The sequence below is a fragment of the Gymnoscopelus braueri genome (assembly GCF_963280865.1).
Source record: "Gymnoscopelus braueri genome assembly, chromosome: 10".
Classification (NCBI taxonomy): domain Eukaryota; kingdom Metazoa; phylum Chordata; class Actinopteri; order Myctophiformes; family Myctophidae; genus Gymnoscopelus; species Gymnoscopelus braueri.
The window spans coordinates 17,174,723-17,197,344 of record NC_137611.1 but is presented as its reverse complement, the minus strand read 5'-3'; the positions used below and the strand labels follow the sequence as shown (position 1 = coordinate 17,197,344).

Below are 22,622 nucleotides of genomic sequence, written 5' to 3'. Positions count from 1 at the left end.
TGTAGTATGGCAGTGACGATCTGCCCCTATGTTTCTCCCACTTTTGGGGGTCTCCCACCCAGGTTGCTCCACACAGAATGCCCCTATAGCCACATTTTTACAAAAGGCAATTAACAATTTGTTGCCAACATCCAGTGCGCCAAGTCCTCCCTCTAAAGTGCCTTTGTACTTGAGGGCTCGTTTCGTCACCTCACGGTTGTTGCCCCATATCAACCGTACACACATCCTATTTATTCTTTTGATATATCTCTCAGGTGGCGGAAAAATTGTAGCCAGAAACAACAATTTAGATCAAACGTTTTCACTATCCCTATTCTTGACTTATAGGTTGTGTCCCTAACTTTCCATTTCGCTATTTCTTCTTGAATCTCTGCTTCTTTTCTGTCCCAGTTTTTCTGTACACAGTCTATATTGCTAAAAAAGATTCCAAGGATTTTCATTTCCTCTTCCACCTCCATGAGCAAGTCTGGCTTCTCATTCTCCTCTCCTATCCATATAGCCTCCGTTTTCGCCTCATTCATCTTAGCCCCCGTGGCTTGCCTCTTCCACCTCCATGAGCAAGTCTGGCTTCTCATTCTCCTCTCCTATCCATATAGCCTCCGTTTTCGCCTCATTCATCTTAGCCCCCGAGGCGAAAGTGCTCTCTAACAAAATCAAGTTCGTTTTGGTTCTTTATGAATCTTCTGTATCTTCTACTATAGCTAAGTAAACTGCATAGTCCGCTCTAAACACAACGGTCCTTTTAAGGACCACCCACCTTTTCAAAAAATAGTTTTTCTACATACTGCAATATGAACTATTATGTAGCGGTATTATAGGTGCATTATAAGATGAAATGACCATGCATGAAAAACGTACTGAGAATATACTTATTTGTGCTGTAGGTTCTTAGGCTAACATGCACTTGTCAGAGTGCTGTAGAAAGTGCTTGATTAGTTTAGTTATGCATTTTTTACCAGTATCGCTCCCCCTGACTCAATTTATCTTGATGCCGGCGTAATACACAAATGATGTTGGCTGGATGTCAATTTACTCCGCATTCTATTGGATAGGCATACAGACCAAAACATTATAATACTGAGTCGATGGGATGATGACATCATTTTTACTTACATCAATTTCCATTCAAAACAATGTAGCTGTCAAACGTTTAGTATAGTAAGTAGGCCTATACATGTTTAGAGCTATAGCAGACAGACTCCTTTCAAAGCAGTCATTTTGCCAGGTGAACACAACTGAAGGGCATTTTGACATAGTTCATTTAGGTGTCAGTGTGGCCAGCTAATGTACATTAACCTGTTTAACTTCATGCTGACACACAATTGTATTTATTATGGGGTGTTTATTTCCCTCTGCTGTGCTCCATGTCATTATGCTTTGTAATGGCACCATTAGAAAAGTGGAGCTTGGTTATTTGTTTTGTCCTATGTTTGGTGTTTTACCTGCTCATAGGTTCCTTACTATGGTCGGAGTGTTTATCTGTATGTGTTATTATTATTATTATTATTATTATTATTATTATTATTATTATTATTATTATTATATGTATGTTTACAAAACACTTAAGGTGTACTGTTACTGTATAGTATGAAATATTCTGTACCAGCACTATGAAAAGCCAATCACCTTAATAAAAAAACAAATATAAAAAAAGGAAAAGTGGAGTTTGCTCTGAACTGGCCATCCTTGAATAAATATTAATGATAAATATTTGTGTGAAATGAACTGAAACGTGTCAGGTTTCTTATAATCTATTCACAAAACAAGAGATTAACAGAGCCAGATAAATGACCTGTCCACTCAAGTAGGCCTATCCATGCCACAGGGCAGGCCAACAGCAGCACTGTGTTTGCCGACACTGGAAAGTTTGACATTTAAAACAAAACACTTTGCCACAGACGACCTGTTTTACTTGTATTCCAAGACCAGACATCTCGGCTTGCTCTGCCGAAAATAGGGAACTGGGTATCTTTTTTTTAAACTATTTTAAAAGACAAATGACAGAAGAAAGCTGGCAAAGTACTCTCCTTGTAATGGTGTATAGTGGAGGTTTTAAACGTCTCCAAACAAAACGCAGGAGTAATCAGCGCTCCACATGATTTTATTATGAAGTGAAACGTGTCTGCTATCTGCTCCATTTGCTATTTGACTTCAATATATTTCTCCGTCTTTATTTTATTTGGTTTTAGTTGTGGAGAAAACACAAGTGTCCAGTATTCTGCAGCACACAGAGCACTGACCTAGTGGGTTGAGTCTACATGGTTCTCACATGTCCTTTAAACTCCACCCCCTCCTCCTCTTTCACTACCAGTATACTCCGACTTTAGTTCAGTGTATCTGAAATACGGATCAGAAAAGAATGGCAGAAGTCACCCCAGCTCCAGCTGTAGCCTCCCCGGCCAAAGCTGCCAAGAAGAAGGCTGCCGCCAAACCCAAGAAAGTCAGTCCCACTCCCAGCGTCCAGGAGCTCATAGTCAAGGCCGTGAGCGCTTCCAAGGAGAGGAGCGGCGTGTCTCTGGCCGGGCTCAAGAAGGCTCTAACTGCCGGCGGCTACGACGTGGAGAAGAATAACATCCGTGTCAAGACCGCTGTGAAGAAACTGGTAGCAAAGGGCACCCTGCTTCAGACCAAGGGTACCGGTGCTGCTGGATCGTTCAAGCTCAACAAAAAGGCTGAGGAGAAGGCAAAGAAACCCGCTAAGAAGGCAGTCAAACCCAAGAAGGCGGCAGCGAAGAAACCCGCCGCGGCAAAGAAATCTCCCAAGAAGGCAGCACCCAAGAAAACCGTAGCCGCTAAGAAATCCCCCAAGAAGGCAAAGAAGCCTGCGGCCAAGAAACCAGCAGCCAAGACTCCCAAGAAGACCACAAAGAGTCCCAAGAAGGTGAAGAAGCCCGCTGCCGCCAAGAAATCACCAGCAAAGAAGGCGACAAAGCCTAAGGCGGCAGCCGCTAAGAAGAAGTAAACATCCACACAACAGCCCATTTTCCCCCACAAAGGCTCTTTTAAGAGCCGCCCACAACTTCATTTAAAGAAAGTTCCTTTTGTTAAATATAGAACTGTCAGTGTATAGATAGTATAGATGTGAAACTTCACAATGGTTCTGGTTATAATCAGATGACATGAGCCATGTGATAATTACGGGGGACACCATCCATCCAAATGTATGGTTTGCATATCACAATGCCCATAACCAAGATGTATGAAGTGCATATAAATGAGTCATTCGTGGCGTTATACAAACGATATAAGGCATAAATGCTTCTCTTGCAAATCACATCACGGTATATAAAAACACTTTCAAGTGCATGGTTAAGACAATTGAATGTATTTGATTTACACCTTTAAAAGTACACAGCGCACCAAATATGTCACATTTAAACATTATACACCTAAAAGACTAGACAACAAACTCAAAAGCATCGGTTGTGATGTTTAATTAGATCTACACATGCCAACTACAGTATTGTATTAATGAGTAGGCCTACATAGTATAGCCTAAATATTATACATATATTTAGCTGTATTACATATACATGTATTCATACACACGTATAGCGAATGATCTGTCCTTATAAGCATATGATGCATAGGAGTACGTACGTTGTATACGTTAAAATATAATTGACTGATATGACAAAGTTGTCAGCTTTTTCATAAGGGGTATTAAGGAACTCTTTATATAGAATTAGTGGGTGGCTCTTAAAAGAGCCTTTGTGGATTGTTTTCTGTCGAATGAAGGAGATTTATTTCTTGGTGGCTTTCTCGGTCTTCTTGGGGAGCAGGACAGCCTGGATGTTGGGTAGCACACCACCCTGAGCGATGGTCACTCCACCCAGCAGTCTGTTGAGCTCCTCGTCGTTGCGGACGGCCAGCTGGAGATGACGGGGGATGATGCGAGACTTCTTGTTGTCACGGGCAGCGTTTCCAGCCAACTCCAGGATCTCAGCGGTCAGGTACTCTAGGACAGCTGCCAGATAGACCGGGGCGCCGGCACCGACGCGCTGAGCATAGTTTCCTTTGCGCAGCAGCCTGTGAACACGACCGACGGGGAACTGGAGCCCGGCACGAGATGAGCGGGTCTTGGCCTTCGCCCTGGACTTTCCTCCGGTTTTGCCTCGTCCTGACATTTTTAGCTGTATTTCTTGAGTTAAACTACGAAGAAATTTGCTGGCGTACAGAAACACGAAACGATTTATATCTTCAACTCAGTACTGTCTGTGTGCGCCCCACCAATCATACACAGCGCGGGGTGAGTGTGTGTGAGCGCCCCTCCAATCACTACTAGTGGCGTGAACGGTTCCTCCCAGAGAAGGAGGTTCATGACCAGAGACCAATCAGAGAAAGACGGCGTCTTAGAGCCGCTGAGATTTTAAAAAATGTTTTTATTTTTATGTGATATAGCCTACTATACATTTAAAGGGATATTTCACTCTTTGAAATCGTCTTTTTTAAATTTATTATTGTACTCTACGTCTACTCTACTCTAGAACCGTGTAGTGTTTGTGCACTTTGTAAGGGCCTAACTGTTATCTTGTATACCTGTATTTTTATGGTTGTAAGGAACTATGTCTCATATAGCCTATTGGCTGATCCTCTGCACTGTATCTAGTGGCAAGCCTTTGTCCCTATCACCCCCACCTTTTCTCTCGCACAAGCACATCCAATTCAAATTCAAAATTCAAAAAAGCTTTTATTGGCATGAGAAAACATTCAAAGATACTTACATTTTTATCCTGATTAATTGACCGGTGAAATTCAATAAAGCACCATTTAAAAAAAAAAAACATTACAATTGTAATTGACCTTAATGACAGCATCTTCATCATGTTTGATTGATTGAATACTTTATTAGCAGTTTGCAAAGAAAAAGCACAGGCAAGTACAGTTCAATACAAGGTCTGCAAATATACAATACTATGGAAAAATCATAGAAAACGAGTAGTACGTTCTGTAAGTGCTCTTTTAGAGAGTAGAATTTGACTGTAGCTACATTATCAAGTGTTGTAATCTGTATTTGTCATAGGAATATGACAATATACAGGAACACTGTGGAATAAGGAAACAAGGAATACAATTTAAGCCTCTAATGCAGTGTAATAACTTAGACATGTAAGAGAACACCTTCATTCACTTCAGTAGATGCAATATTCAATATTCCTCAGTTTGACATCTTCTGGCATATTCTGTGCAGAAATGGTGCATATGTCTTTTCCAATAGCTACAAACCAACATGACTACAAAATGTAAGAAACTTCCTGCCAACCCCATTGTATCATTAACCCCACAATTCTCAATACACAATGTTGCTATGATATATGAATAATACAAACAACACACCATGCTGCCAGGGTACCAGGTTCTCTATTTTGTCTTTGTACGCATAGAAGAAGATAATCATGTTTACACATGATCGATTAAAAATAATGAATTAACTAATTGATATCAATCCTGCCTGAAGAGCTAGAATCGGGTACCAACATGGGAACATCAACCTGAAAAGGTGAAGATCAATAATTCTATATCACACCCACATACAAGATGCATGTTATTAAAATGTTTAAAAAAAGATATACCAACATTTTCACATTAAATCAAGATTTTTGATGCTGATCGACAAGCTCTCATGAGCTTGTCGATCAGCTGTTTTCAAACAGCCGATAGGGTTTAAGTGGTTAAAGTGATGTTGGTGCTATTCAACTAATTTGAACCCCTTCACGGACCCCTGGGGGTCCCCGGGCCCCACTTTGAGAGAACCATTGTTCTATATCATCATGGTTACCAATGATGAGCAATATTCAACAAATAATAATAGTTTTAATTATTTTGTTGCTGTTAGTAATGTATTGACAATAAGAAGTGCATTAGTGTGTTATATACAAAACATTCTGGGCACTAAAGCAGAGTGCACACCACCAGTCTCCACATTATTGGGAATATTTCCATTGTCTCAATGAATAGACAGATAGATATAGGCTATTATAGACCTTTACTGAACCCCATGAGGAAATGTGGGTGTCAGAGCAGCAACAGTAGTAAGCATGACACACTGTATATAGTTTGAAGATCAAAGCAGAAACATAACAACAACCAAATGACTTTTGCAATAAATTATACATCCCTCATTACAGTCCCTCAAAATGTTACAGGGACAATGGCGCAGGCGCATACGAGCGGGAACACATTATTCAGAAGCAAAGACACCACCCTCTTTGTGGCAAGATCAGCCAATCCTATGCTGGGAGTCACACACTAGATTTGCATGGCTCTGTATAAATACTGGTGGAATATCTTCTTGTGAATTCATTCTTCGCCACTAGTCATCGAATATCGTCACAATGCCTGAAGTTGCTAAGCCAGCGCCCAAGAAGGGCTCCAAGAAAGCCGTCACCAAATCCGCCGCTAAGGGCGGCAAGAAGCGCAGAAAGTCCAGGAAGGAGAGCTACGCCATCTACATTTACAAGGTTATGAAGCAGGTCCACCCTGACACCGGTATCTCCTCCAAGGCCATGGGTATCATGAACTCCTTTGTCAACGACATCTTTGAGCGCATCGCCGGTGAAGCTTCTCGTCTGGGTCACTACAACAAGAAACGCACCATCACATCCAGGGAGATCCAGACCGCCGTCCGCTTGCTGCTCCCCGGTGAGCTGGCCAAGCACGCAGTGTCTGAGGGCACCAAGGCTGTGACAAAGTACACCAGCTCCAAGTAAACTGTCAGTCTGCTATGAAAACGGTCCTTTTAAGGACCACCCATATTTTCAAGAAAGTGTCCAAATGTCCAACCACAGCCTGCCCGCCAACTGGTTTGTTCAGTTGACAATTGTCATTCATAAGCTATTGTTTGATGATAATCGGAGACAACATGGTGCATAAAGGACCATGAGTAACTAGGAATACATGAAATCTGTGACGCAGTGCCTCGTGGTTAAGCTGTATAAAAGTGACCAACATGCGATCTACACAGTGCAGAATTAAGTATCATAGGAAAAGGATAATTTAATCCATATAAATAAATGGCAGCTGATAGGCAATCAGAGGATTAATGGTTGCTCTGAATAATGTTTGTATGAACACATTTAGGCTGAGAAGAGTCATGGGACCATCCACATTTCTATGTGTCATAGGCCTACAACATGCCTTTGAAGTCTGCTGGCAACTATTTAGTATTAGCTATTACAAAAAATACATAAGATTATATCAAAACCCAAAGTCAACGTTTAGTCATTATATACAACGCCATAAAACCAGACACGTCGATTGCATAGAGTAGTAATTATGCATATTCGTTGCTGTCAATTTACAATTGTTTTGTGCTTTGATAGTTATACAATATTTGATTAGATACAATTAGGTTGAAAGGGGGGGGGGGGGGGGGGGAGTGAAAATGCATCTCGTCTAGTCAAGATATTAAAGAGACATAGTTCCTCATATAAATATAAATTATGATCGCAATCAAGGGATTTGACTCATTATGTTGAAACAGTGGGTGGCTCTTAAAAGAGCCTTTGTGGGATTTATTCAGTCGAATGAAGTAGATTTATTTCTTGGCAGCTTTCTCGGTCTTCTTGGGGAGCAGGACAGCCTGGATGTTGGGCAGCACACCACCCTGTGCGATGGTCACTCCACCCAGCAGTCTGTTGAGCTCCTCGTCGTTGCGGACGGCCAGCTGCAGATGACGGGGGATGATGCGAGACTTCTTGTTGTCGCGGGCAGCGTTTCCGGCCAATTCCAGGATTTCAGCGGTCAGGTACTCGAGTACAGCCGCCAGATAGACCGGGGCGCCGGCACCGACACGCTGGGCGTAGTTGCCTTTGCGCAGCAGCCTGTGAACACGACCGACGGGGAACTGGAGCCCGGCACGGGATGAGCGGGTCTTGGCCTTCGCCCTGGACTTTCCTCCGGTTTTGCCTCGTCCTGACATTTTTCTGCTGTAATTCTTGAGTTAGACTACGAAGAAATGTGCTAGAGGACAGGAACACGAGACCTTTTATATCTTCAACTCAGTGCTGTCTGTGGGCGCCCCACCAATCATAAATATGAGTGAGAGCGCGGGGTGAGTGTGTATGAGCGCCCCTCCAATCACTACTAGTGGCGTGAACGGTTCCTCCCAGAGAAGGAGGTTCCTGACCATGAATGAGAGCGCGGGCTGACTGTGTATGAGCGCCCCACCAATCAGCACGAGACTCGTGCCGTGATCGGTTCCTCCCAGTCTAAACTGTGGTTCCTCCCCAAACAAGGAGGTTCCTGACCAAAGACCAATCAGAGAAAGACGGCGTCTCAGAGCCGCTGAAATAAAGAGCAGGACTCTGCGCTCAATTCATCACAACTTTTAACTCTACAGATTTAGGCAGAAAAAAAGATGGCAAGAACCAAGCAGACCGCTCGTAAGTCCACCGGTGGCAAAGCCCCAAGGAAGCAGCTCGCCACCAAGGCTGCTCGCAAGAGCGCACCGGCAACTGGTGGAGTGAAGAAGCCTCACCGTTACCGTCCCGGTACAGTGGCTCTGAGAGAGATCCGTCGTTATCAGAAATCTACCGAGCTGCTGATCCGCAAGCTGCCCTTCCAGCGCCTGGTGAGGGAGATCGCCCAGGATTTCAAAACCGACCTGCGCTTCCAGAGCTCCGCCGTCATGGCTCTCCAGGAGTCAGCCGAGGCTTATCTGGTCGGTCTGTTTGAGGACACCAACCTGTGCGCCATCCACGCCAAGAGGGTGACCATCATGCCCAAAGACATCCAGCTGGCCCGCCGCATCCGTGGAGAACGTGCTTAAACTTATCTGATATCGTCACTATCCCAAAACGGCTCTTTTAAGAGCCACCCACTTATTTCTGTAAAAGACTTCCACTTATTAAAATCGTTAGCCAAGCCGCTACGGCTGTAATTATAGCAAGGAAACTTTAGTGTATATGAGTTAATAATATTTTAGGGGGCCGTTAGTGTTTTCCCTCAAATGACTGAGATGAAATTGTAATGTAATGGTCTGCTCTACTGGGCTGTTTGATTAGTGATGTGGGGTTCTCTCCGCTCCATCTCTAGTCCTTGGTAAACACAAAATAAAACAAATGATTGATAAAGGAGTATAGAGCCCTCCAAATAACGAGGGCCACGTTTTTGTTTTTCAATAGAAATAATGTATATAGCCTATGTGTATATATGTATATATAGTGAAAAATAAAATCAGTCACCAGGACCATGGATGTGTGGGTTTTCAATGAGTATATATGCTCAATTGAGTTATAATAATGGGGTTACGACAACTGCATTAAGGGACACAGACAGACGGGTACTACAACGGGAGTCGGGTAATCTGCTAACGGTCATTGCATGAACAGATGGGGCATGACGCATTCCCCATGCCATTGTTCCCGAGTTAGTCCATGAGCCAGACAAGATTTCATTATCGAAAGAGTGGGCAAAACCAAACCTATATTAAATTGTTCATAGGGTCAATACGAGTAAATAAATATATGATAACCTCTCCACAGGAGCAGCTTTTTCATGGTTATCACACGTTTTGTTATTTTCCCCATACGTACATGACAGGTGAAAAAAATGACAACATTTAAAAAAGAGTTATCATAATGAAACTTCCTGAGTTGATTACTTACATGAAGACAATGATTTATCGTATTACAAGTTTTATGAAATTGTATATTTAAATATGCAAATTACGCATTTAGTCCATGAGCCAGTGCCTCAAAATTGAGCCAGATATAGAATATTCCCTCGTTAAAAACCTTTGACTCCAACATCTTAACAAAATGAAATAAGAATGTTGACTCTGGCTTTGTCCAATGTTCCAATGTTGATTCTGGAAAGTTATGCAAATTTGGGCATATTTTCCTAATGCCTAATTTGCATATTTAAATATACAATTTCATAAAACTTGTAATACGATAAATCATTGTCTTCATGTAAGTAATCAACTCAGGAAGTTTCATTATGATAACTATTTTTTAAATTTTGGCATTTTTTCACCTGTCATGTACGTATGGGGAAAATAACAAAATGTGTGATAACCATGAAAAAGCTGCTCCTGTGGAAAGGTTATCATATATTTATTTACTCGTATTGACCCTATGAACAATTTAATATAGGTTTGGTTTTGCCCACTCTTTCGATAATCATTGCTCAATTTTGGGGCTCTGGCTCATGGACTAAGTAGGCTGGCCAACGGTCTAATTAACAGGCATATTACAATGACCAGAGGTGGACATTTTGTCTGCAACAGTAGAAAACACTGCATTCACACTGTTATTTCTTCACTAAAAATGAAAATAAAACCATCCTTGAGGATTTCGATCCCGTCACACATGCATTATTATCCCGTTACATCAGCAACATGGAAAGAACACCAGAATGTAAGGAACCATTAACAATATTTGGATATGGAATTGCAAAAGTAAAAATATTAAGACACACACACACTCTTTGTTGTGAGTAGGCCCTAATCTGTTGTGAAATAAACAAATGTTCCAAGTCTGCATTTAAAGTTAAATAAATTAGTAACTGGTCCTAGAAAAGTAATCTAAGCCCAACACCAGAACCCCCCCCCCCCCCCCCCCCTAAACTTTTTACTGGGCATATACGTTTATTGCTATAGTGTTGATGATGTCTTGAATATCGTTGTAATGGAAGCCAGGACTTTTTTTGTGTTATCCCTTTAGCATCATTGTACAATTGTACCACTGTGCTATTTGCAAACTGTTAATAAAGTATTCAATCAATCAAAATCAGACGATGTGTCAATTCAAATATATGAGTAATACATATTTGCTCCCAGGTAGCTTTACCAAAGAAAATAACTTACAGCAACAGTTCACTTGTGATATGTATGTACTGAACAGTTCTGTCCCATGCTGCTATAAAGGTAGGCCCAATTGATATGGGGATGGACATCTTTGCTATGGCAATCCCACTGTTTTCATACAGAACACAATGATAATTGATCATAAAATGGGATGCAGCAGGATATACATTGCATCATGGAGTTTTAAAATGTGAAGGGTACGTGCTGGCTTGTGTACCAGCATGTCTGTCTCCATAAGCAAAGTACAGACAGCAGCAGTTGATTGTATAAGATACGGTTTATTTTGTTTACTTTAGTTTGATCAGATGTTATATCAGATATATTACTCACAGTAAGTTATTCCTCCACAAATGAACAAAGCTTTCCACCATTCAATAGCTGTCAATGGGAGTTGCTGCCGTCAACTGGAGTGTGTTTACTAAGGTCAGAAAACCTTCTATTTATAACTAAACGGATAATAAAACAAGAGTATAGTTTATGTTATCCTGTCGTCGGGTATGTCTGCTAAGAGGATTACGAGGATTGGTGTTAATGTAACATAGTTTAACATTGTTTTAGAAGGAAAATGATGGGGGAATTGTGTTTTGCCCGTTGAAGAGTGAGGTGTTGAGCCTATCAATACAAAACGAGAGCGTTCTTCGCGTCTCAGATAATGTTCATGACAAAAGGGCACAAGTGTGCTAGCAGTGTGCCCTTTGTTACATTTCATAATATACACAGTCGTTTATAATATCTTGTTTTTTGTCGAGGAGAAAACACAAGTGGCACATTAAGCCACCTAGAGAAGACGGGCTCTGTGTGCATTGACTCTACATGGTTCTCATGTTGTGTTTAAGTCCAGCCCCTTCACTGTGCTCACCACCAGTCTAATCTACCGTACCGAGACTTTACACTAAGGCAAGCTACTACCCGCGTCTGATTGAATCATGGCAGAAGTCGCACCAGCTCCGGCTCCGGCCAAGGCCGCCAAGAAGAAGGCAGCTCCCCGACCCAAGAAGGCCGGCCCCAGCGTCGCTGAGCTTGTAGTCAAGGCCGTGTCCGCCTCCAAAGAACGGAGCGGCGTGTCCCTGGCTGCGGTCAAGAAAGCTCTGACTGCCGGTGGCTACGATGTGGAGAAGAACAAGGCCCGCGTCAAGATCGCCGTCAAGAGCCTGGTAGCAAAAGGCACTCTGGTTCAAACCAAAGGAACCGGCGCATCTGGATCTTTCAAGATGAACAAGAAAGCTGTAGCAGTTAAGGCGAAGAAGCCTGTTGTCAAGAAAGCTGTCAAAGCTAAGAAGCCCGCTGCTGCCAAGAAACCCGCCGCGGCCAAAAAGCCAAAGAAGGTGGCAGCAAAGAAGCCTCTGGCCGCCAAGAAATCGCCGAAGAAAGCCAAGAAGCCTGCTGCCAAGAAGGTAGCAGTTAAAAGCCCGAAGAAAGCCACCAAGAGTCCCAAGAAAGTAGCCAAGAAGCCTGCAGCAGCCAAGAAATCCCCAGCCAAGAAGGTTGCCAAACCCAAGGCAGCAAAGAAGGCAGCTCCCAAGAAGAAGTAAACTGTTATAAACCTATCCCACCTTTACCCACAAAAGGCTCTTTTAAGAGCCAACCACAACTTTTTATAAGAGTTTTTATTTCCTCATTTTCACGTATAATGACCATAAACCATTTGTAACATGTTCTGGAGTTAGCTGTGTCTATCCAGCTCACTATTTTTTGAGGAAAGGCGTGAGGTCTTTCCCTCCTTTGAAATTACACCCCCCCCCCCCCCCCCCCCATAATAACCGTTAACTAACTGTGTTAACCCTTAAATCTTTGGTTTAGCTATTGATGATCAAATCCAAAATTACAGATTAGTGCCAGTGGTGTAGACTTTCTAAATGTCATATTGATTTAAGGTAGCCTAGTTTAGTCATTTTAGCCCCAGATGATGCATTTTAAATATTCTAGAGGTCAGTGAAAATGGACATCTAGAATAGATTATCCATGTTTGTCCCATTGAAATAAATGTTCTATTTGATAAGGGAGACACGAATAGCAGCACCACAAAGTTTAAACGGTAACATATGAGGTTATATAAACATATAATGATCAGATATAACTTTTGCACACAGTCAACATGGATTCCATGTTCACCATTGTTTTAAAATAACAGTGTAAATAGATAGATAGATACCGATAGTAGCATTCTACTGGACTATGGAACTTGTTTAATCTGTTACACATCAAGTGTGCACACGTGCATAGAAATCCCCCTATATTGTACTATTGATATACTGTTTTGTGTTGTTGTCTGAGAAGTCTGTCTTTACTACATCATATCAGCTACTCATGAGAAATATATATAAATGCTATGACTGTATAGTATTACTGTATATTATGTATCTTTTTCACTATTTATGTTGAAGTCTGGAGATGTGTTTTTTTTTGTGACTGTGAACCGACTCATGACTGATAATGTGAATGTTGTGAGTGTTTTGTTTTTATTTACAATAAGGTATTCTTAAAAAGACATGGTATACATACTGCCGTTTAAGTGGGAATAGTTTTAATTTTTTTTTTACAATATATTTATTGGGATTTTCAATTATATAAAGATAACATCAGTATGGCGCTTGTGTTACTTAAAATGCCTATAAGTAATCAAATAAAAATAGAGCAAATAGACATTACATAGATATACATATTAGTTAATTGCTTCCACTTCCACTAAGGCTCAGCTTTATAACCATGTTCAAAATAACCGTTGGAGAGGTCATTGTCATGCAGAACACAGAATAAAGGAGCAGCTTTTTAGGCAACGCCCAGTGCAGAGCAGGCTGCCTGTCTTCCTATACGTCCTCAGAACACACATAAATACGCAACGCTTTGGACGTAAACGACATTCGGTTTTGAAACTTCAACTGAACTCAAGATGTCAGGAAGAGGCAAAGGAGGAAAAGGTCTAGGGAAAGGAGGCGCCAAGCGTCATCGCAAAGTGCTTCGTGATAACATCCAGGGAATCACTAAGCCCGCTATTCGCCGTCTGGCTCGCCGCGGTGGTGTGAAGCGTATCTCCGGTCTGATCTAAGAGGAGACTCGTGGTGTCCTCAAGGTTTTTCTGGAGAACGTGATCCGTGACGCAGTCACCTACACCGAGCACGCCAAGAGAAAGACCGTGACTGCCATGGATGTTGTCTATGCTCTGAAGAGACAGGGACGCACTCTGTACGGCTTCGGAGGTTAAATCACTTATTCGGCTCTCAATAACCCAAAGGCTCTTTTAAGAGCCACCCACACTTTCTGTACAGAGTCTATTCCGTAATTGATACGTTAGTCGTTTGCGTCCTATAAAGTTTAGGCTAGAGGACAATGATTCATGGCCACTGATTAGGTTTTGATACAATCTCTCAACATGTACACCCTGACCCTCGTAGTGCAAACTCGAGCTTGGAATGGTCCTATTGTAATTATTTGGATAAATGGCAGTCGGAATCTATACGTTTTAAAACGGTCAAGATAACCTGTCTGATTTCATGTATGCAATGCTATTCACGCAGTCGCCAGTGGGGGGGGCAGGGTTGGATCAGGGAAAGGTAGACTATTGTGGCCATGATGCAACATGCCACTTAAATATAAAGACAGTGCAAGTTGAGGGTGTACAACTCACTTTGCACATTGATCTTGTGAAAATATTGTATATAATACAATGCACAATACATTCCAGGCGAATAAGTAATATAACACAAATGTAGACGCTTCATATAGTCAAGATTAAGATGGGGAAACCATTGGTCCAGCATTTTCTATATTGTCTATTAGTCTAGAGAGTGACTTCATTTGACCGTGCTACTATGCTTATAAACATGGACTATAACATAATTGTTCAATTCACATCCACTACTTGCCAGCATCATGACACATTCCCTGATTCAGTTCGGAACTAAATTGAGTTCCCATACCGGGAGTCGAACCCGGGCCGCCTGGGTGAAAACCAGGAATCCTAACCGCTAGACCATATGGGACTGTTAGTAATGACACGTTGAATTTATACAATAACTTTACACACGGCTCCAGTGAGAGACCCCACTCATCCCAGCTATAATGAACATGATCAAATGCAATTTTTGATTGCTTTGTGTGGTACAACTGGTCAGGGACATGGGTCATAGAAGTAGGCTATCATCTGTGATTAGTTAGTGGATTGACTAGATTATACTGTTAGTGGATTGACTAGATTATACTGTATACATTATGCATCGATAGAAAGTGTGTTACAACTAGATTGAAATTGGAGCGTGCCGTGGACTAGAACTATTAATTCCGATTATAATATAGATTTACCCTAAATTTGTATTATACCTAAGCGGGAACAATAGATGATGCAGGCGGGAAAACATTATGCAGGAACAAAGACAGTGTAAGACACCTCCCTCTGTGGGTCACATAAGCCGTGTAAAACGCCTCCCTCTGTGGGTCACATAAGCAGTGGCACCAATCATGTGCTGGGAGTCGCACACCTCATTTGCATTGGCCTGGTTTAAATACGGGTGCGACGCCGGACAAACGTTATCTCTTTTCTTCATTCATTTGAGAAAGAACCATGCCTGAACCCGCCAAGCCAGCGCCCAAGAAGGGCTCCAAGAAAGCCGTCACTAAAACCTCTGCCAAGGGCGGTAAGAAACGCAGAAAGTCCAGGAAGGAGAGTTATGCCATCTACATCTACAAGGTCATGAAGCAGGTCCACCCTGACACCGGTATCTCTTCCAAGGCCATGGGTATCATGAACTCCTTCGTCAACGACATCTTTGAGCGCATCGCCGGTGAAGCCTCCAAACTGGCTAACTACAACAAGCGTCGCACCATCTCATCCAGGGAGATTCAGACGGCCGTCCGCCTGCTGCTTCCCGGTGAGCTGGCCAAGCACGCCGTGTCCGAGGGCACCAAGGCTGTCACCAAGTACACTAGCTCCAAGTAAATTGCATCGTCTTCGCTAAACACAAAGGTCCTTTTAAGGACCACCCATATTATCAACAAAGAGGAGATCCATATGTAATAGCAATTTAATGTTGACCTGCTCGGGGTGTTAATGCGTCAATGGTTGACTGACAACAAGGGCCAATAGAAAGACTGGCTCAATAGCCGTTTGTGCTTTTCCTTTCCATGTCTATCCAGACTATTTACTGCACTGCCCCGAATGAAGCGGCTTTTGTAATCTTTTCTTTTCTCTCCTTCCCATTATTGTAGACTGAAAAATAAGGGTACCAAAAAAGTGTCAGAAAACTAGCTAAACAGTACACAATGATAGGAAATGATAGCTGGTAGTTTAATGTGAAGAAATCAGGGGGGGGAAGACACTTGCGGGCGCAGATCCGTCTGATATTCTCTCATACACGCATCTGGCCATATGATGTGCACACTAAAATATTATTGAAAGACGTAAATTGTGTTGATGCAGTACAATAATTATCTGCTGTTGCAGCAAAGACATGTGGACAGGAGAATAAGTCAGCAGTGTTTTAAAAGTCACAAAACGCAGGGGGTAGGCCTATAGCCTGAGTAGGAGTCTCTTGCATTTGGCAGTAAGTACAGCAAGCTATTAAATGTTCACGTTCTTTTCAACCACGAAAAGCTACAGGCGCCCGGGGTAAATAGAAGCAACTCTTTTTTTTTTTTACAGAAACAGTGTGTGGCTCTTAAAAGAGCCTTTGTGTGGTTCTGTCGAATCAATGAGATGTATTTCTTGGCGGCTTTCTCGGTCTTCTTGGGGAGCAGAACAGCACAACAGAGAGTGCGGGCTGACTGTGTTTGAGCTCCCCACCAATCAGTACCAGTGGCGTGATCTGTTCCTCCCAGTCTAACTCTGGTTCCTCCCCAAACAAGGAGGTTCCCGACCAGAGACCAATCAGAGAAAGACGGCGTCTCAGAGCCGCTGACATAAATAGCAGGAGTTTGCGCTCTTTTCACCACAACTCCTGACGTTACAGACAGAGAGAGAAAGATGGCAAGAACCAAGCAGACCGCTCGTAAGTCCACCGGTGGTAAAGCCCCCAGGAAGCAGCTCGCCACCAAGGCTGCTCGCAAGAGCGCGCCGGCAACCGGTGGAGTGAAGAAGCCTCACCGTTACCGTCCCGGTACAGTGGCTCTGAGAGAGATCCGTCGTTACCAGAAATCTACCGAGCTGCTGATCCGCAAGCTGCCCTTCCAGCGCCTGGTGAGGGAGATCGCCCAGGACTTTAAAACCGACCTGCGCTTCCAGAGCTCCGCTGTCATGGCTCTCCAGGAGTCAGCCGAGGCTTATCTGGTCGGTCTGTTTGAAGACACCAACCTGTGCGCCATCCACGCCAAGAGGGTGACCATCATGCCCAAAGACATCCAGCTGGCCCGTCGTATCCGTGGAGAACGTGCATAAACTAATCCATCACTTCACAACCCCAAAACGGCTCTTTTAAGAGCCACCCATCTAGTTCTTTAAAGAGCTTTTTCGCTATGCATAATATGTAGATTTAATTAGGTTAGGAAATATGATCGTAGCTAACATACCTCCATATAAATATTAATGCACTTCACCTAAAAGTGAACCAACAACATGGATGCTGGACACATGCAGTACGTTTACATTAAGCTTTCTCTGTTCTCATTTCTTAAGGCTAGTAATAATGCTGCCTTTACGGGATTCTCTACAAAAAAAGTTTTTATAGCCTTTTCTGAAGTTAAAAGCAACGTGATTGACATCTGTTGGTGAAATGGGTGTAGTGCAGTCAAGTGAGGAATACAAATGAATATATTTTGCATGTGTCTAGTGTAGGTCAGTGTGTCGTCATGAACGCACACACTTTATTTTGCTATTAGTGTACAATAGGCTGTGTTAGCTGGTCCAGTTGCCCAGGTTCTGTTGGTATACAGGTGCACATTCTGTAGGCCCACACACCAAAACTACAATTATTAGGCCTGAATAAAATGTCAACTTAAGGAAACAGTAATGGAAGAACACATACGTATTGATGTCACTCTGTTGTTGAGTGCAGCCCTCATTTGTTAGTTAATAAAGTTAATTTACACTTTCCCATGACAACAAGGAAGAAGGTTTGATGGCATGGTGAGAATGAGGGAATTTAATATCTAACGATGTCATCAACTATGAGCAAACCATGCAGATGTGTCAGCATCACAAAGGCCTCTAGCTTCCTCCTTTTCCCAAAGCATCACTCCAGTGTACAAGAGAGGTCGATACTGTAGTGAATAAAGGCAGATTGCTGATAATATCATGCATTTGGTGATCATACTACTTAAGCATTCCGCTTATTTCTTATTTTACCAATAGTTGCACAAACAGGGCAAATATAGCACTTGTATGTGTGTACCATTCTCGTATATCTGTCTTATAAGAAATATGTCACCCTGTTTTGGGAACACATGTCAGAATCAGAATCAGTTTTATTGTCACATCACAGGTTTACAAGGTAAAGAAGTGGGTGAAATTCGTTTTTGTACATCGTTCCCATCGCAACGTTAATTTCCATAGAAAGAAGAGGGGGGGGGGAGAAGAAGAGGGGTGGGGGGCAAGTGGGAAGGAGATCAAAACAAGAGAGCAACAGAAGGCCAGACAAGTTATCTACATATTTACAAAGTACCTGAGATAATAAAAAACTAAGGTGCCTGAGCATAGCAGCAATGTATGTATACTGTGCATGTTATACTTATACTGTGCATGATATACATATGGACGTTAAGGTGCTTAGAGAAAAAAAGAGCACAATAAAAAAAAGACAGTGCGTTATACATGGGATTAAGGTGCAAAAGGTCAGTGCGTGTCCACCTAGGGTGGACTGACCCTAGTATAATCCACAAGTAGCTCCATGAGGGAGTGCAGCAAAAAAGTCATTTGTACCTGGTGTAGTCATATGTCATAGGCTATGGATGCTTTCACGCAGATGATATTAGAATTTATCTGACTGGGTGATGATGAGGTGGCTTATGTAGACTACAAGAAAAGACAGGTCATGTGGGAAAGCCGGATCACATCTGCCTCCCATGTCACCTGGCTTTACCAGTCTGCACTGGGTGTCAGAGGAGAGTGCAAATGCAGATTGTTTTGGATGTAAAGATGCAAATCAGACTAAACCAATGTCAGAGGTAAGTGTCTTTTTATTGTATTTTTTGTCAATGACGGGGTCCACAGAACATCCACTGTTACATGAGCCACAGCTTCATTTCATGACTATTAAAATAAATTATTTGGTATTATAGATGCCTCTGACGCGATCTACTCCAAACTTAAAGATGAAGTGATGGAGGAGGTGGAGAACACCCTCATCTGCTTTGTCAACCACTTTTTCCCTCCTTCCATCAAAGTAAAGTGGACTAAGAATGATGTGGAAGTCCCTGGAGAAGATTCTATGACACGATACCTGGGTAATCCTGATGGGACCTTCCTTCACATCTCCACCCTGCGCTTCACCCCTCAGAAAGGAGACATCTATGCCATTGCCTGTACTGTGGAGCACGAGGCCCTGCGGGGGCTACGGATCCTACTGAACAAATTATTCGTATTACCAAATCATTATTCCACTTATTTGTATGTTATAATGAACAACTGTACGATATAAGCAAAGCATTGATGAGCATGAGACCTTGATGATCAAAGTTAACAGGTAACCCTGGACATAATTGTCCAATCCAATCCACTTTATTCATAGAGCACATTTAAAACATCAGTGTTGAACCAAAGTGCTGTACATCAGTAAACACATTTAAAATACTATGAGTAAAACAATAAACAATACACAGGGGGAAAACACATAGAGGGTGCAACACATAGACACATAATTGTCTTCTTTTGTTCACAGAAGTCTACTTTGGAGTTGGTCTGGCTCTGGGACTTCTGGGCATTGCTATTGGAACATTCTTATTTAAAATAAAAGCTTTCACATTGAAATGTCAAAAGAGTATTTCTCTTTTTAATGGGGAAACATCTCAGAAGTATTTGTAAATGCAAGTACCGTGTTTAACTGTTTACTATCCAGACTTACAAACAAATCACAAAATTACAGAAATGGTGATTACTATTATGATAGTTCTGTTATTACATTGTTTTGTCATTAAAAACATCTAGGAGAGAGGAGAGAGAGCAGCAGAAAAAAAGAAAAACAACAAGGTAAGAAATTGCTAATGCATTCAAAGTGCAATATAGGCAGAGGTGGACAAAGTACTCAACCCCAATACTTGAGTAAGAGTACAGATACTCCATGTCAAATTTACTCCACTACAAGTAAAAGTAGCTCAGTCAAAATGTTACTCAAGTAAGAGTAAAAAAGTAATTGCTTTTAAATATACTTAAGTATTCAAAAGTACATGCTTTTAAAAATACTTAAAGTACAATTAAAAGTCCTTTGAAGTCCTCGACTACCTCGAGCACTGTCCCGTCGGCAGTGGCAATGATGTCCTCTGTGTTAAATACAGATACTAGTTTTCTTGTTATAGAGCTTGAGGCAGATCCTCCTGCACTCCATTTCTACTGCCAGTAGTAGTTCCCTTACATTCTCTGCTGTGTCTGAGACTCAGGTAATGTCATCTGATAGTCAGTCATCATGATGGGAGTTACTAGCTTATCAGTCAAACTGTATTTATAGAGCACATTTTCACACAACCTTTGACCAAAGTGCTGCACAGGTAAAAGAAAAGCAATACATCAAATCAAAGAACAAAAACACAAAAACAAAAACATGTATAAAACACATAACATGCATGCATATAGGAGACGGACATAGAGCGAGATTGTTCATTTACACCTACAGTATGTACACAGAAGGTAGAAAACATTAGATAGGAGTTAGAGAGAAGGTGTGTTTTTTGTAAGGACTTACAGTAAACATCTCGATGGACTTAGCAGATCTGATGTGGGTCACCACAGAAGCGCGGTCAGCTTAGTCTTCCTCGGGACCAGTGTGAACCCCAGTGCCTCAAAAGAGAATTATTTTCTCATGAGGAAATAACAGGAGTCACACATGAGTGACACATCGCTGACAAAGCTGCACTCAGATCACATTAATTATATTCCAGTTCTTAACTCTTTGACTGCGGACGACGCGATAACGCGTCAAGTGCTACTTTGTCCAGTTGGTCGTCGACGCGTTCGACACGCTGGACGCGCGTTCATTGTTTAATCTCTGATTGCGCTATGCTGCTTAATATTCAATGTTATTCTCGAGTTCCACTTACTTCACGGACATCTGCATCCGGTTTCATGACCTGGATTCCGTTTCCGGTTTTTGATTCTTTTCCCCAGTCATTTTCGTCCAAAATAGGTAAATAAACGGTCTTTCACACGGTATGACGGACAAACGGACAGTTTCTCTTCTATAATCTATGGTCTGGGTGACGATCAGTCATCGCCGTCGTGTATCACATCGTAATTTTGGCGATCAAAACAATCTGGGAGGACGTCACATCCGTTTTCATGTTTTTCCCTGTCTAATCTATCAAGGAGGGTGAGAGAGACCCAACGACCTGATCAAGCAGTCATGTGCTGCTCTCTAGTGGCGGATTTGTGCTGGGTCTTTATATTATGTGCCCTTAAATTATTTTCATGAGAAAAATTCAAAATATAAAAATAAAAAAACACGAAAATTGCTGGCACTGGGGGAGTACTTTATGAAAATACTCTGGCAGTCAAAGAGTTAATGTACTTTGGTGGTAAAGACAATCTATTTGGTACAAATTCTCAGATCCAGGGCCATCAACTCAGACCTTTTTGTCAAGATACAATAACATTCAGCTTCAACGATTAGGACATGGAACTAACTTTAGACTGCGGTCATCTGTCCTATAAAAACCGTGATACCGTGATTACACATATTTTTTCATCAGATTATAAGTAACATCTGGTGATTACTTTACCTGCTCATTCTGCATGCATACAGGTGACATAGAAAACAGAACATTCCCTCTGTTCAGTGTATGTTTGTGCAGAGACCTGCAGACATTAGTGCCAATCCTGTGGGTGCCGGGGAGCCCGAGCACCCAATGAGAAAGCCGAGCACCCACAGGAAATGTGTTGGTCGGATGACTATTGTGTGATGCTTTGTAACGTGCACAGGATGCATGATGTACCCGCTCTGATATCGTGTGTTATTGTGAACAGATTTCTGTCATTCAAACGCTCTCCCTGTAATCTGCAAAGTCCTTATACCAGTTATGGTTTCATCATCAGCCAATAATCAAATTGTATGACTTGAAATGTAGTTTTTAAAAAAAGGTCCTTTTGCACACCTACTGGGACAGGTGCATAGGAGCAGGCAGCCAGTGCATGAGACAGGAAAGAATGATGATCATGCACACTGTCTTCACTTACAGCAAAAAATAATTTTATTGCGATAACAATGTTTCCAACTGACATTCATCAGGTATTTCTGATTAAGGGGTTAAAACTTGGTTGATGTGTGTGTGACTTGAGTACCCTACCCACCCAACATAAATCGGCATCCATGCCTGCAGAGATGGTGGTTGCAGAGAGGCAGGTGTTGTTTGCAAGAAATGTTGTTCTTTGTGACCACATCCTCTGCTCTCACGAGAGCAGAGGATGTTTCATATCTACCCACACGCACAACCATTAACTTCACCTTGTCAAAACAAGATGGCGCCGACATGCACAGCTGTGAACTTCACCCTGTCAAAACAAGATGGCAGACTGACAAGTCGACTTACTTGGTCTCCACACAAACAACCTTTGATTTCCTATACTTACACATCAGGTCACAGTTCATGTCAGATCCTGTGTCTTGGTGAGACATGACCTTTGACACAATCTAAATGTCTCAATAGAAGAGCAGGGAGACAAAATATAACCGGCCCAATT

At 42.1% G+C, this 22,622-nt stretch overlaps 9 protein-coding genes across 9 annotated transcripts; 7 read left to right on the top strand and 2 right to left on the bottom strand.

Annotated features, from left to right (window-relative positions):
- Window positions 1-2,359: 2,359 nt before the first annotated feature.
- LOC308093402 (histone H1-like) lies at window positions 2,360-2,962 on the top strand (the record flags this gene model as incomplete). The annotated part of the gene is made up of 1 exon (XM_080439738.1): window positions 2,360-2,962. The coding sequence occupies one exon, from the start codon at window positions 2,360-2,362 to the stop codon at window positions 2,960-2,962; it is 603 nt and encodes a 200-aa protein (XP_080295864.1).
- Window positions 2,963-3,743: 781 nt separating this feature from the next.
- LOC308093988 (histone H2A-like) lies at window positions 3,744-4,127 on the bottom strand (the record flags this gene model as incomplete). The annotated part of the gene is made up of 1 exon (XM_080440404.1): window positions 3,744-4,127. The coding sequence occupies one exon, from the start codon at window positions 4,125-4,127 to the stop codon at window positions 3,744-3,746; it is 384 nt and encodes a 127-aa protein (XP_080296530.1).
- A 2,208-nt stretch (window positions 4,128-6,335) lies between these two features.
- Window positions 6,336-6,710, top strand: LOC308093994 (histone H2B-like; the record flags this gene model as incomplete). Its single annotated transcript, XM_080440410.1, has 1 exon — window positions 6,336-6,710. The coding sequence occupies one exon, from the start codon at window positions 6,336-6,338 to the stop codon at window positions 6,708-6,710; it is 375 nt and encodes a 124-aa protein (XP_080296536.1).
- Window positions 6,711-7,528: 818 nt separating this feature from the next.
- On the bottom strand, window positions 7,529-7,921 carry LOC308093986 (histone H2A-like; the record flags this gene model as incomplete). The annotated part of the gene is made up of 1 exon (XM_080440402.1): window positions 7,529-7,921. One exon carries the CDS (start codon window positions 7,919-7,921, stop codon window positions 7,538-7,540), a length of 384 nt encoding a protein of 127 aa, XP_080296528.1. The 3' UTR covers window positions 7,529-7,537.
- A 430-nt stretch (window positions 7,922-8,351) lies between these two features.
- LOC308094003 (histone H3.2) lies at window positions 8,352-8,797 on the top strand. Its single transcript, XM_080440419.1, has one exon. The coding sequence runs from the start codon at window positions 8,360-8,362 to the stop codon at window positions 8,768-8,770; it is 411 nt and encodes a 136-aa protein (XP_080296545.1). The 5' UTR covers window positions 8,352-8,359; the 3' UTR covers window positions 8,771-8,797.
- A 2,939-nt stretch (window positions 8,798-11,736) lies between these two features.
- Window positions 11,737-12,342, top strand: LOC308093975 (histone H1-like; the record flags this gene model as incomplete). The annotated part of the gene is made up of 1 exon (XM_080440391.1): window positions 11,737-12,342. The coding sequence occupies one exon, from the start codon at window positions 11,737-11,739 to the stop codon at window positions 12,340-12,342; it is 606 nt and encodes a 201-aa protein (XP_080296517.1).
- Window positions 12,343-13,700: 1,358 nt separating this feature from the next.
- Window positions 13,701-14,012, top strand: LOC308093401 (histone H4-like; the record flags this gene model as incomplete). Its single annotated transcript, XM_080439737.1, has 2 exons — window positions 13,701-13,827; window positions 13,912-14,012. The coding sequence occupies 2 exons, from the start codon at window positions 13,701-13,703 to the stop codon at window positions 14,010-14,012; spliced, it is 228 nt and encodes a 75-aa protein (XP_080295863.1).
- Window positions 14,013-15,368: 1,356 nt separating this feature from the next.
- LOC308093995 (histone H2B-like) lies at window positions 15,369-15,743 on the top strand (the record flags this gene model as incomplete). Its single annotated transcript, XM_080440411.1, has 1 exon — window positions 15,369-15,743. The coding sequence occupies one exon, from the start codon at window positions 15,369-15,371 to the stop codon at window positions 15,741-15,743; it is 375 nt and encodes a 124-aa protein (XP_080296537.1).
- A 1,023-nt stretch (window positions 15,744-16,766) lies between these two features.
- On the top strand, window positions 16,767-17,177 carry LOC308093981 (histone H3.2; the record flags this gene model as incomplete). Its single annotated transcript, XM_080440397.1, has 1 exon — window positions 16,767-17,177. One exon carries the CDS (start codon window positions 16,767-16,769, stop codon window positions 17,175-17,177), a length of 411 nt encoding a protein of 136 aa, XP_080296523.1.
- Window positions 17,178-22,622: the final 5,445 nt, after the last annotated feature.

Coding starts and splice junctions, on each gene's coding strand:
- LOC308094003 (XM_080440419.1), top strand. CDS start 8,360: ATGGCAAGAACCAAGCAGACCGCTCGTAAGTCCACCGGTGGCAAAGCC.